Source organism: Myripristis murdjan, chromosome 11 (genome assembly GCF_902150065.1).
Source record: "Myripristis murdjan chromosome 11, fMyrMur1.1, whole genome shotgun sequence".
NCBI lineage: Eukaryota > Metazoa > Chordata > Actinopteri > Holocentriformes > Holocentridae > Myripristis > Myripristis murdjan.
Window position 1 is genome coordinate 3,199,890 of NC_043990.1, and position 14,756 is coordinate 3,214,645.

Sequence of the window (14,756 nt, forward strand, 5' to 3'; positions counted from 1 at the left end):
TGTAAGACGCGATCAAACACACGGAACAGACAGACAGTGACCGCCTGTTTATTAAAACCAAAAGCAAATGTTGCTTCAGAGCTGAAGAGGAGAAAAAGAAAGAAAGAAAGGAAGCGGTGGATTCCTGGAGGACGGGAGGCTGAGCGCTGCTGCTGCTGCTGCTGCTGCCTCCGGTTGCCACGGTGACAATTTATGTCCTTTGTGATTGATAGATGGAATAGCCACGCCCTCGCCTTGTGCATGTGTGTCTGTGTGTGTGTGTGTGTGTGTGTGCATGTGTGAAAGAGACAGAGAGAGGGAGAGAGAGAGAGAGAGAGAGAGAGAGAGAGAGAGAGAGAGAGAGAGAGAGAGGGAGAGAGGGATTGAGTATATTGGGAGATCTGTAATATTAGAGGGAAGAAATGATAGATGAGCAATAAAGACAGGAGGAGGGAGAAGAGGTGTGTGTGTGTGTGTGTGTGTGTGTTGAAGCAAGGATGCATGCACATGTGACACCCCTCTACCACCCAACCAACCATCCCCCCTCTGTGTCTGAACCCCCCTCAACCCCCCCTCCTCAGCAGCAGCAGCAGCAGGGTTGCCATAGCGACGGTAGCCAGGCGATGACGCTGAGCATCAGTCACATTCAGAGCCGAGCAGCTCGTCCAGCTGGGCCGTCACACAGAGTCGGCTCCTGTGAAGCTCCGGCTCCGTCCTGGTTGGAGCGCCACGTTTCAGTCTGTTCTTTGTATTTCCACCAAAACACAGACCCAGACAGAAGAGCTGGTTCTCAGCTGGAACCAGAAAATGGAGGAACTGAGGGAGTTTGTATTTTTCTCCAAGGAACGATGGAGACGCCAGCCAAGAAGACTTTGTGGTTAAAAGTATTTTCGCCATCATGAAACAGACAAACATCGCATTAAAAACAAAACAAACGATGTAGAGTTTATCGTTCTCAATCTGAACTCTATCCTGCTCAGATTATGCAGATTAATGCGGGCAGGTTCCTTCATCTGTACCTCGGTTCCATTAATCTTGAACCAAACTGGTTGGAGAAGCAGAACTTTCTTGGCGGAAAAGGCTCAACTGAGATCCAACCAGAGAATCCACATGTTGACGTGGCCCGGCCTGGTCACATACATACAGTTTATCAACATAATCTGTGAGGTTACGATGTTTATCAGATGCTTTAATCCAAAGAGACGTCCATGAAGAGTGAATACGACACAAGCAAGGAGAGAACGATGTGAGGAAGTGTCTTAAAGTGTCTTAAAGTTGAGTTCAGGGTGTCGATGTCAACAGGGAACGCACAGCAGCATGTACAAACCACCAAGAGGCAGAATTTCTTTCTTTCCTCTCCTCTTTTGAGTCGATCAGGTACAAAGGTTTTCATGGAAGAGCAGGATCTTTACCTTTTTCTTGAACATCCAGAGAGACTCGAATGGAGTTTGGTGACTCGTTCCACCACAGAAGAGAAGAATCTGGCCTGCAACTTGAGGATCATTCGGACACAGACAGAGGTTCCTTTGCGCATTCGTTTATTTTAGAACGTTTTCAAATTACAAATTCCAGATACAGAAGAAACGGGGGAGCATCGCTGGAGATCATGGGAGAGAAAAGAATTCTCCATCGTCATGTCGTGATGCATTTAATGACCTCACATGACCTTGTTTTCATATGTAAAGGGAGCATTAATGAGGCGGTAACACTTTACAATTAGAGTACAAAAATTAACATTAGTTAATGTCGTAATTGGTTAATTAACTATTAGTTAATGATTATTATGGCATTTACTAATGTTAATAATATCTACAATAACCCTTAAATAACATATAAATTAATACCTTAGCATGAACAGCATTAGTACATGATTCTTAGAAACATTAGTTAACGGTTAGTTAACTGTTACTTCATGTTTATTACCTGTTACTTCATGTTTATTACCTGTTACTTCATGTTTATTACAGCATTAATTAACATATTTGTTGTACTCTTATTGTGAAGTGTTACCAATGAGCCTTTACAGCCCTGTGGTGGTGGCCTCATCAGCGTCTTTCACTGACAGAGCGCAGGAGGACTTTCTTTTCATCGTTGTTGTATGAAATTTGTACAGATCCACCAGCCCTGCCTGTTCATACGACTGTAAAATCTAGAAAAGTTGCATCTTGGGCGTCTCTGACCTGAAGCCACCGACCGCAGGAGAAGCTCGGGGTTCATTCAGCAGAGAGGAAAAAAAAAAAGAAAGTATAAAAACGCTTTTGAGAGCCAGGTGTGAAAAGCGTTTTGTAGTCCGGAGTAAAACGTGTGTGTGTGTGTGTGTGTGTGTGTGTGTGTGTGTGTGTGTGTGTGTGTGTGTGTGTGTGTGTGTGTGTGTGTGAGTGTGTGTGTGTGTGTGTGTGTGTGTGTGTGTGTGTGTGTGTGTGTGTGAAAGCTCACAGAGCATTTCTGCTCCCAGCCGGCAACACGCACATCAGTTCCACTTAAACGGATCAACAGTAATGTGTCTGCTGCAATTTCTCCAGTTATAATGACGTGCGGATGATGAAGAGTGCACACACACACACACACACACACACACTTAAATACATGCACAGAGAGCAGGGGTGGCCTTCCTGTAAGCAGAAAATGTCGTTTTCCTTGGTAGCGACATCATCATGAAAACGAGGGCAGAGACGAGGCGGAGGAGGGAACGAGGTTGAGCCGCCTCGCGTCCTTCAAACACGACATCACATCCCGACGCTGTTGCCAGGTAAAAAACGTCACACACTCTGAAACCCAGGCAGTTGTTCTTAATTTTGCACAAGTTGGCCGTTTGGAGATTTCTCCCAGATTATCCCGTGGCGGTGCAGAACCTCTCGACTGTTCCAAACCACCGGATTAGAGCGGCATCCCATCCTTCATCTCAGATTACGATGTGAAAATCAGAAGTGAGAGTCTTTGTACTGGCGGCACGCGGACAATTCAGCTTAGTGGCTGATAGTTTGCATTGGGAAAAAGACAAAGATGAGTAAAAAAGAGCAGAAAAACCGCTGACACATGAATATATACATACACACAAAACGATAACGGACAAAAAAAAAAAAAAAAAACAGGTCAAATCCAAGGTTTTTGCCTGACAAAGACAATCCAGGTTCCTCTCCTGCAGCCACTCCCACTCTGTTTGTGTTTATACTACAAATGCATCAACATGTATTATTTAATTATTCATTTATTGATTTTCCAGGCCAATCTTCCAACTCAAACGTCCAAATTCAGCTTTTCAGGACGGCCTGTCTAAAGAGGATTAGGCCTAAATTGAAGTTTAAAACTAAAAAAAAGCCATGTTGTCTATTGAACAGTTGTATTAAGTGACACTGCTAGAAAAAAAGGTCACAAAAATGCCACTTTCTCTTTGTGCATGAAAGAAGCACCAACATTTTCATTCCCCTGCGGTCCAACAGCGACGCCCCGTCACGGCCCTCAAAGCTTCAATAAGAGACGCAGCACGTTTTATCACTTTTAGTGTCACGTGGTTCGATTTAGCCAAAAAAAAAAAATGGTTATGGTGAAGATGAGATGAAGTTTAGGCTTAAAAAACACCACCGATATGGAAACTAGACACGGTCTCGCTCCAAAATCGAGACGTCTCGTTCCGCCTCATCTCGCCTCAAGTTTCCAGGAATCAAACTCATCGCGTCTGCTTCAGGGTCCTGCGGCTTTCACGGCCGCCGTGCACCCGGACCGCCTCGCTCTTTACACCACGTCACCACCCCGACGGCGCTAAAGGGTGTCTTTGTCATCAGTACGAGAAAAAGAAAGCTGTGACATAGTGTCTGTATTTGACGCCGGAGGAATGAGAACAAAAAACACCAACAGCTGACTGAGATGATTTTTTAGATTCAGCTGACAAAAACTGTCGGGTTAAAGGCTCATCATCCTCTGCAGTTCAGCGTGTTGCACCTTTAACACAGGCAGTAAAAACAACTTTAGTGTGGCGTTACTGGTAGGAATTCCTCATAGGAGAGGGATTCTAGTTTGGCTGTTTGGCCCTGGAGGAGAGGAAAAATAATAAATAAATCAAACGGAGGAGAGAAACAAAAGTCCCAGGAAAATCAGCAAAGAGAAGTAACAGCCTGACAGCAAAATATGACCAGCAACAAGGATGCTCTCATTCAATCACAACTCCACTTTATATAGCCCTCATGGCCCCGCCCAGCCCCTCGTGGCCCCGCCCTGATTGGACTAAACCATCACACAGGCGAGAGGTAAACCTGGTCCAAACGAGAGCATTACTGACATTTAAATACCAGAAAACACTTTAAGGGGAGCAACTATTAATGAACTCCTGCCCCTTGGACGAATTTATGGCCCACATCATTAATCAGCAGCGTCTGGTCACACAGAGAGAGACAGGAAGAGGAAGAGTCTGCCACCTCCCCTCTTCTCTGCCCCGGCTGCCGATGCCCACAGCAGCTGGACGATATTTCTTCAAGCCGACTGAAATCTGATTCTGATTAGAGGCTCGATAATCTGATCTGATCTGAACTGATGTGAGTTGAAGCTTTTAATCAGAATAAAACTCCTTTCACCTGCACAAAGAGGCTTCGCCTGCTGGGAAAAGTCTAATCTGCCAGGAACATGACTATAATATAAATATAATCCAGGGTGAGTCATGTTGGCCAGTGGCAGCGCCCCCATCAGGCAGCCTTCAAACTTCCCCAGCAGCTTTTTGATTTGCTCGATGCTTCGCTGGATTCCGGCTTCGTTCGTCTTTTTCACACAACAGGTTTTTTCCAGCCTTTCCACCACGGAGCCGCTCAGCGATCCTTTAAAAATTTAATCTGTACAACAGAAAAGTTTAGCGTCAGCCACAGAGCGACTGATGTTCCCCCACGAGGTGCAAACAGGAGCAGAGAGACCAGATTTAATCCAGCCAGAGAGAAACCAGCAGATTAAGAGTTTACACGGAGATTAGGTGCTAATATTTTCCTATTGGACAGATTATCAGAGGTTTACAGCAGCGCGCTCAAAACAACTGGAAACTCCCTCTGACTGGGCCAGTCTGTTCAGATTGGGTCATTTTTATTCTGATTATTCTACCCAATTTCCCCTCAGGGATCTGATTCAGATTAGAGGAATATGAGGGTCGATGTAAATGCAGAGAATGTCACAAGCAGGTGAGAGAAAATCACGATTATTTGAAAACACACTGCACCAACAGGCACATGAAGCAGGCTGAGGAAAACCTGCTGTGTTTGATTTCTTTTGAGTAAATTAGCAGGAAACGACTAATTCATGCGTCCAGCTCAGCCCCGGCCCCGGCGTCCCGTCCCGTCCCGTCCCGACCCGTCCCGACTCAGCCTCAGGACGGAGACTTCAGCAGGAAATATAAAGTGGAAATGTACAGAGGGAAGCTTTTCACAATTAGAATAACACTCATGTTGCTTTTAAAAGCTGACAGGGGCTGATGCAGACTGTCTGCTGATATGTCCTGATCAGCACTGTACACACACACACACACACACACACACACACACACACACACACACACAGAGTGCCACCCACATGTGCGCAGTGCTGGCATGAGGCAGCAGCCTGTCAGTGGAGTGTGATTCACAGAGGAGTGTGTGTGTGTGTGTGTGCGTCCCGGTCCGCCCACACACTCCGCCGTCTCGCCCGGCGAGCGGGGCGAAGCGGCATCTGGCTGCCGGCGAGCCGCCCTCATGAATTAAATATCAGCCCACGCCACACCGACACCTTTCCACGTTTGTTTATGCTTTTAATTTGGAGTACAGACGAACAGACGACTCAGCACTGCAGCCTGAAGTCACTCACATCTACTGAGCTTTGCTATAGTTATAATCAATAAAGTACAGATTTTGTAGTCATTTCAGAGGCGCTCAATTGAAAATTTTAAATTATATCAAACCTGCTAAAGCATATTGCCTTGCTATTAACTGTAACTAATTAACTTTAATGAACTAACTTAAACCTTCAGGGCTCTGTTGTGATGATCTGAGCTGCTCCAGGCTCTTGGCTCTAAAGGCTGGACTGAGTCTCCTCATGAATCCTGGCTGTGTTTTGGGCGTAACATGCAGTGAACCAATCAGAGGCCGTCTCCCGTCCCCTCTAACAGCCAGGTGTGTCTCACCTTGGTGGGCTGCTGTTCTAATGGAGGATTCTCCAGGTAAGAAGGAAGGAGACAGAGTGAAAGCTCCCGAGCAGATCAGGACTCCATCTGAGCTCCCTGAAGGCCCATTCATACCCTACGTAAAAGACGGAAACGGAGACGGACGGAGCATTTCGTCCGTCCTGTCCGATCATTTCGTCCGTCATTTTGCACGAAGCGGGGGAGCTACGGATGAAACGGAGCAATACCAACGGAATTCGTGGGGGCAGTATTGAGTTTATAGTTCAGATTGTCATCAAATCACCAGAGTCACAAAGAAGGTCTGCAAAGGCATTTAAAATGGAGCGCAGTTTTGCAACTTGTCAATTTTTTTTTTTTTTTTTTTTAACTTGTCGAAAGTTGGGGCGGACATCCTGAAATACTGGAAATGCCACTCATCATCCATTTCCCGCATTGGCAGCACCAAACACCAAAACTCCCCATAGAAGGGGCGGCTGAGGTTTAGTGGCCTCACGTTCCACCGAAATGTGTTTTTTTTTTTTTTTTTTTTTTTTTTTACGTTTGCGGGGTAAATACAATAAAAGAACTTCTTCCACAGTCGCCGTGTTTTATTAATGCCGTTTTATTGGCGCTCGGCACTGCCATCTAGAGGAAGTGTTGTGCTAACGCGCACGCCAACACAAAAGACGTACGGAGGTATGAAGTGTATACACGTAGAGGACGGACGGACGGACGGACGGACAGACAGACGGACGGACGAAAAAAGGGTATGAATGGGCCTTTACGTGAAGCAGCGTCCCTGTGTGTGGGACAAGCAGAGCGGGCGCTCGCCGGCGCCCCCTATGGAGGCCACCATCACTGTCTGATAATGAGCTTCAGACAGCAGAGAGACCTGCAGCACTGACCTCAGAGCCCATGGAGCTCAGATGGACACCAGACACTTTGCTGTGTCCACAAGGGGGCGCTGCACGGGGAAACGACACCTGAGCCGCTTGGAGACGAGAAAAGAAACTTGTGCTTGGAGCCGCTTTGCACCGGGTGGAGGAGACGAGCCTTAACGTTCAAACTGATCCATCATTGTAGCTAAAATCTGACTGTCCAGCTGCAGGACGTTTCATAAAGTTACAGACGGATTTGTATGAGAAAGTTGGTGGAAATGTTTTTCATGGACCGAGGAACCACTGAAGAACTTTTCACCCAGACCACATGTGTAATGTTGAATAAAGTCTGACTGAACTCCACATCTCTGCCTGCTGTCAGAGCCACGCATCAACCAACCGACATTAAAATCCTTAACAGACTTTGATTCATGTATTCATTCTTCTTTTTTTATTTTTAGTTGGCCAGTTGGTTTTGTTGAATTGAATTCGAGCTAAAAAAAAAAAAAAAAAATTACAAGTTGCAGTATTTCTCAAATAGTTGCTTGTGAAATCAAAAAATAAATTCATATTCATTTATAAATTGATCACATTGTGGCAGGTAAAGTTGCCTGATTTGAGGTTTCTCTTTCTTTCTGGGTTTTTTTTTTTTTTTTTGGAGAGTTAAGTTTACAAGTCAAGACCTTTCTGCGTGTTTCTCTCATGATTTTTTCATGATTTACATTTTGGTGGCGCTGGCAGATGTGGACAGCTGCATGGAGCTGGTGCAGGTACGCGCTCTACTCTGCACTTTCTGCAACTTTCTCGTGTTGTTTTGCATGAATCCAGCTGTAGTCCAGCTAATCCACTTTGTTAGCATTAACCAAAAAGTGACCTGATACAGTTTTGATGGGAGTTTCCTGACCTCGCTGGCTCCCTGGCTACAAACCAGCAAAACAAATGCAAACATAAAAACACTACTGAAAAACAAGGACAGACAATGTTAATGTATTTTATTGTCATTTGAGGAACGTCATGAATTTCTTATGTTATTTTCTTTAACATGATCACAGTGTAAAACATTTAACGTCACATATTTAGCTCTGCCTTCATGCTTTTTAACATTTTACTGAAGTAACTCAGCGCCTTTTACTGTTTTAATGTATAATTTTAACAGATTTTACACCGCTAATTTGACTTCTTTTTAAATATTTTGGTCAAGGTAACTGGACAGTAACTTGGACAAGAAGGATAATTTGTCCCTCTCTCCACCTGTCAGGCAGTTTTTCTACAGCAGGGTCAGAGGTCAGAGGTCAGAAGGAGTTGTGGTTTCTCTGCCTCAGCGACACTCTGACACACTAACCACAAGACGTTCATGTTAACCACACTGTTTCCCACTGTCCGTGTAGCAAAACGCCCGCAGGTTCGAGTCCATCAGCAGCCGGCCGGAGCGTGAGGCACTCTGGGTAATGTAGTTTGTTAGTTCAGCGGTCAGTCAGACGGTCAGCGAGCGTCAAGTCCATGAATTAAGATGAAGCTCAGACCCCAAACAGGTTCTTAGAAATAAATGATCTGTATTTTGCTGCTGTTCATCGCCAGCTGCTACAACACAACACTGATTCAACCTTCACCCAGATCATAAAGCATTTTTTATCCGTTGTTATGGACGCCGACTCCACTCAGCACCAAACACACAGAGAAGACACCATCTAGGAAGGCAGATCTCAGAGGGAACCACTTCAAGGAACATGCGATAATCTGGATTTTGCTGCATTTTAGGATTACATTTTCAGGATTACAACACTGGAAGCATTCATACCGAGAAACTTTCACGCAGCATTCGGCTCTGTTCCGGCGACCGATATGGACATTTTGGAGCGTGCAGCCTTGAATTTGTGAAATAATTTGGTTGCAACCGGCTTTCCGAGGAGATCCACCATCATCCAACCACTGAGGCTGGACGATGGAGGCACGAGGAGGAAGAGGAGCTCTGTCCAGACCAGCAACGACCAGCCCTGTTAGAAACCACCTGTCATTACGTCACTCTGGAAACAGGTGTGTGTGTGTGTGTGTTCTTGTGGAGGGGGTGGGGATGTCACACACACACACACACACACAGAATAATGCCACTAGCTCACTTGGTAACAACCTGCAAGTCACTGAACTGACAGCAAACACAGATTAGAGCACCAATACAATATATACACACAAAACTGGTACTATATAGAATAAATACTAATAATAAAGAATCAATACTATCAACATATACCAATATACTGGGCATTTGAGAGACAATGAGGTTACTGTCTGGCAAAATCATCTGCAGAATCACATGCAACTACCAAGTCTGCTCTGACAAACCACAGATGCAGCTCCTCTGCTGAGAAACCCTGTGCTGTTCCCACAATGCTCCACTGGTGATTTACAGTGAAGAGCCTCAGTGCGGGTGAAATTTAGTGACCTTATTGCATTCTGAGGTATTTAAATCTCCTGTATCACTGCACCGCACGCCTTGTTCTCTGTCATTTGAGTCTAAATGCTGCGTAAAATGCATCATGTGGCTGATTTCTTGGTCAGTCCTCTGGCTTTTTTTTTTTTTTTTTGGAGGAAAAGCTGCAGGCGGTCGGATGCAGGAAAAAAAAAAGCAGAGACAAGGCTCCTGGCTGAACACACCCACCCCTGTGCTGTCTGCAGTCCCGGTCTGCAGGCCTGCGCTCAGCCCGCACGCCGCCTGCGCCCCCGCTGCCCGGCTGATTAGCTCATTAATGAAGCCTGGAGATGTACAATAGCCTCCAGGAGGAATAACGACTGGTTTTACTGGGCTGATGCAACAGGAGCGGCGGGGAGGGGGGGGTGAGCAAAACACGCCGCTGTGTGTGAAGCACTCATCACTCAGCTGACGGCCATAAAGCAGATGTAAGGTGAGGGATGGGATAATTAATTTTTTTCATTGGTGTTACCTTCATGTCCCCTATGACGGTCTGGAAAAGTCCTCCCAGCGCGCTGCACTCCCTCTCCATGACCGTCTCCATTTTCAGCTGTGTGTATGTTAATGAGTCACTCTGGGCTTTTGTAGTCCATAGACATTAATAAAAAAAAATGGAGGAAAGAAAGAAAGGAGAGAGAAATCAAAGCAAGTTGAGGTGCGAGCCGAGCCGCTCCCGGCTGGTTCCGCAGGGTTTCCCCGGCTGATGAGGAGCCGAACGCGGACTGGCTGGTCAGCGCGCAGCGGCGGTCTCCATCCGGATGGGAAGCAGAGAGAAAAAATCCCAGTTTTCCTCAGAGTCAAACTTCATGGTGGCAGAGAGAGAAACACACTCTCTCTCACACACACACACACAGACACACACACATACACTCTCTCTCTCTGTGGATCCCCTGTGTGAAGTCCTGCTCAGACAGGTTCACCGGGGCTCGACATGCTCGGAGCGGCTCAACTTCACCAGGCAGAGGCCGCGGGAGCGCGCCTGGGCCACGGAGACGCGCGTTCGACTGGCCCCGCCTTGTGCTGCTGTGCCTTTATTACTAGTACTAGCATTAGTGGAAGTATTAGTGTTAGTAGTAATATTATAGCAAGAGAGGGTCATGGTGATATGGGACAAAGCGACGAAAGTATCTCCAATTAAGATTATTAATTGTCATAACAATACTGGAAAATTAGGGGTCTTTGTATCAAATGAAAAAATTAAATAATAAAAAAAAAATTAAAGTGGAGGAGGACCTGCCATTAAAATGTCACGCGACAAAAAGATAGGCCTAAAAAAAATACAGAAATATGGGTAAACCAGGACATCTATTCTAAAATATTAAATATAATTATATTAAAATATCATGATTAAGAAAAATAAATAAATAAATAAATACATGTATAAATAAAAAGTAAAATTTAATTGGTTCAAGATATTTCAGAACTCAAAATGAATGTATTTAATTTAGAATGACACAGTAGAAATGTCAATCTCATTTTTTTTTTTTCAACTAAAAACTGAAAAAGTGAATGTGCACTGCTTCAGTAATAATTGATCACATTATGTTATCTGTTCAAGGATAAATAAAACCTTGACCACATATTAACATTTTACAAACTGCGGCCTCTAATTTATTTATAATTGAATTTATTATTTATAATTCAAGTTTTTTTTTTTCTTTGCCTCCACTGTAACTGAACTCGTCGTGAAGTGAAGCAGTTTGGGTCTCTAAAAGAAAACTGAAATGAAAAACTGTTGTTGCTGTGAAATGAGCGTCATGACTCTCAGACAAAAAGAGAATTTCTCTCAAACAGAAAACAGAAATTCAACTTTTTATTCATCATTTCTCCCGATGCGGAACTCCACACAAAGGCTGAAGCGCCACCTAGTGGCCATTTAATGAACATGATGCTGGCTTGAAAGAACCGCAGCTGCAATGTTGTGCAAAAACGTTAAGCACAGGAGGAGGAGGAGGAGGAGGAGGAAGAAGAAGAAGAAGAAGAAGAAGAAGAAGAAAAAGAAGAAGAAGAAGACGATTGGGGAAGAGGAAAAGAAAGAGAAGAGGAAGAAGAATGAGAAGGAAAGGGGAGGATGGTGGTGAGGGGAAAAGTGGATGATGAAGACGAACATGAAGAAGATGAATAAAAAGAAGAGTGGGGCAGATGAGGGAAAGAAGGAGAAGAGGAAGGATAGGGAAAAGAGGGGAAGTAGATGAAGAAGAAAAATAAGAAGAAATTTGGAAAAAAAAATAATAATAAATTCCAGGAACATTATTAACATGTCAGTTTAAAAAAAAAAGTATTACCACAGTTTTGCAAATAAATAAATAAATGAATGAATAAAGACGATGATGACGACTCTTAAAAAAAATGCTTGGAACATTAGAAAAATATTAGTAAAAAAAATTATCAGAAAATTAAAAAAAAAAAAAAAAATGCACAAAATTGCACAAAAACTAATGAAACCAAAGTGCTGGTGTGCGGCCCCTGTGGGGCCAGTCCACTTCAGATGGGGGTCTGTGGCTGACTGGAAGTCCACCTGGGCTCCAGAGCAGGAGCAGCTTCTGAAACCTGCTGTGTTCTCCTCACATGGACACAAAGGCTACAGCTCTGACAGAGCACTGCGAGAACTGTAGCTGTAACGCCCCCTGGTGGCCTTTTCCAGTCAGCGCATCAGCATCAACACTCAGTGGCTGTCAGGAAATGATTGGACAGCAGAATTATCAGTGTCCAAAGGGAGAGCAGCTCATCCTGCTGAGTCCAGTCACTGCAGCTCACAAGGTTTTGTGTGCCGTCCATTTAGCATCAGAAAGACACAAACTGTGTTCCCATTTCCCAGTGAGCAGTCAGTCAGGAAACAGTAAACCAACAGTATTCAATTACTCCTCGGATTTATCTTAATTAGATCAGTCTTATATTTCCTGAATAATCCCTGAAATGCTTCATAAAACATAAAAACCTGAATTTACACCTCAGATGGAAGAAAGTATTTTGAGGTCACTGTTAAATACAAAAGTCTGAAGGAAAGGAAGATATATATGAACTTTATTTCAGGCTCAAGCCCAATTAAATAACAAACAACATTTAAAAAATAATAATAATAAAAAAAAAAAACATACAGACAGATTAAAAAGACATACTAAATTTATGACAGTCTTAGCAGGCATTCATACCAATGTTTCCACAAATGCGAACAGTATCTAACCAAACTGCACTTGGGGTTACACAGCATCATCATAACTCATCGAGTCTAGACATAAACTTAAACATCAGGTTCTTCAAGAGAGTCTGTAAAGTGCTTAACCCTGAGTCACAAAAGAGCTTACTGGCACTGCTGCTCCTAGGCTTCTGCAGCAATATCCTCAAACAATCATTGTACGCAAGAGTTTACGCAAAGTCTCCTTTTTATAATTGACCCATAGGGGTGCTGTATACACAGGGGAGCAGTAGGCTCTGAACAAATTCACTTTAACATGATCAGAACAGTAGTGGAATTTCCTGACGAACATGTTAGCTTGCACATACAACAAACGTCTCTGAGCATGTCGGCCACGCACAAACATGAATTACATCATAGACAATTTCTCCAGATAACCCTGAACACATCAGTTACATTTCATTATTTTGTCTTGTTATAAATTGCATCAGTGCTCAAGTTTAGTTGATTTTTTATTGATTGGTTGGTCGGTTGGTCTCCTCCACCCAACAGTCGGTTCCACACGCTCTTCTTCTTCTTCTTCTTCTTCTTCTTCTTCTTCTTCTTCTTCTTCTTCTTCTTCTCCTGAAAACACAAAGTCGATATGTTGCGTTACATTTCAAAAGACTTCAAGACTTGTTTTCTGCTCTAGACGTGGCCTTCTAAAATGAAGGCCACGTCTCAGTCACATTTACAAAGTTCTCTGAACCACAACAACACAGTGGCTCTTTTCTCTCCGAAGCAAAAGAACACAATGAGACTTGATCCTCAGTCCTTCTCCTTCCAAAATAATCAGAGAGACGACTGTACCTGAAGCTCGGCGTTCATGTGGGCCTGGACTTGGAGCTGCTCCTCCAGTGAGCTCCTCTCCTCCTCCCACTCCTGTTCCCTTAGCAGCCACATGCTCTCCTTGGAGCTGCTGTCCTCCTCCATGCTCCTGACGCTCCTCCTCCAGCTGTCCTCCTTCTCAGTCAGCTCTACCTGGCACTCCTTCCACCTCCTCTGGCTCTCCTTCTGAGCTCTTTGGGCCTGGCTGACTTGGCTCAGGAGACCTTCATCCTCCTCTGTGAGGGCCGCTACAGTTTTGGTGAAGGAGGGAACCATCGAGCGTCTGAGCGTCCTCTCCATGTCCAGCAGAGAGCTCTTCTTCTGGCAGCTGTCCTCCAGGAGAGAGATCTGGGACAGCAGGTGGCTCTCGGAGGTGTTTGATTCCTCCTCCTGCTGTTTCCTCTGGTCTCCACTCTGAGTTTCCTTGTCAGCCAGACTCTTTTTGCTGCTCAGGCGTTCTTGGAGGGAGGAAACCATGTCTCCCATCTCATGGCATTTCTCCTGAGCTTCAGAGTGTTTCTCTGTGAGTAGGGACAGTTTCTCAGCTTGGGTTTCCATTCCCTCCTCAAGCTGTGTCTTCTCTCTCTCCACAGAGGACAGCTTAGCAGTCAGAGCCTCTCTTTCCTCACTCCACACTTTTCTTCAGATCCCTCTCCATCTTTTCTGCCGTGTCCTTCAGGATTTTCTTCTCCTCACTCCAGATCTGTTCCTTCCTGGAGCTCTCTGCTGTCTGAGCTTCCAGGAGGCTTTCGAGGTTCTTGGAGGTTCTGTCTGCCATGGTGGTCAGTCTGGCATTTTCCTCCTTGATGAGGACAGACTCCAGCTGGAGAGCCTCACTGTGAGCTCTCAGGCTCTTCATCTCCACGTCCTGTTGCTGCTTCTCTGCAGTCACTTTTTTCAGGGCCTCCTCAAGCCAGGCCATCTTTTGCTGGCAGGCATCTTCCTTTGTGGTGGTGTTTTCAGGAGCCTGCAGCTTCACGTCAGCCTGGTTCAGTTTAGCCCCGTCAGAGACGGCCTGGTGTCTGGTCGCCCAGTCGGTCTCATCACGGGGCATTTTGGCCCAGTCAGGGATAGCCACTTCTGTTTCAGACCTGTCTGGGACGTCCTGCTCCACGATGGTGGCCCAGTCCATCGTTTCCTGGTCCACAGGGTCCTGGTCTGTGGCATCCTGTTGAAATATCCACATTTTCCAGACACACTTTAATAAGCTTAAGCTGCTGTTAATATTGTCAATATTGTTACCAATGTCAGAGGTGGAACAAACAAATTACATTTACTGATGTTACTGTAAATGAGTTGCTTTTCTGTGTATTTTCATGA

At 44.9% G+C, this 14,756-nt stretch overlaps 1 protein-coding gene across 3 annotated transcripts in view; it reads right to left on the bottom strand.

The window, feature by feature from the left end:
- The window catches only part of LOC115368133 (protein MTSS 1), an 89,593-nt gene extending 79,166 nt beyond the window's left edge, over window positions 1–10,427 (bottom strand). For all 3 annotated transcript variants that reach the window (XM_030064128.1, XM_030064129.1, XM_030064127.1), the window contains exon 1: window positions 9,906–10,427. In XM_030064128.1, the coding sequence (XP_029919988.1) occupies window positions 9,906–9,977 (72 nt within the window). In that variant the 5' untranslated portion in view covers window positions 9,978–10,427. The remainder of the gene's footprint in view (window positions 1–9,905) is intronic.
- Between the last annotated feature and the right edge of the window lie 4,329 nt (window positions 10,428–14,756).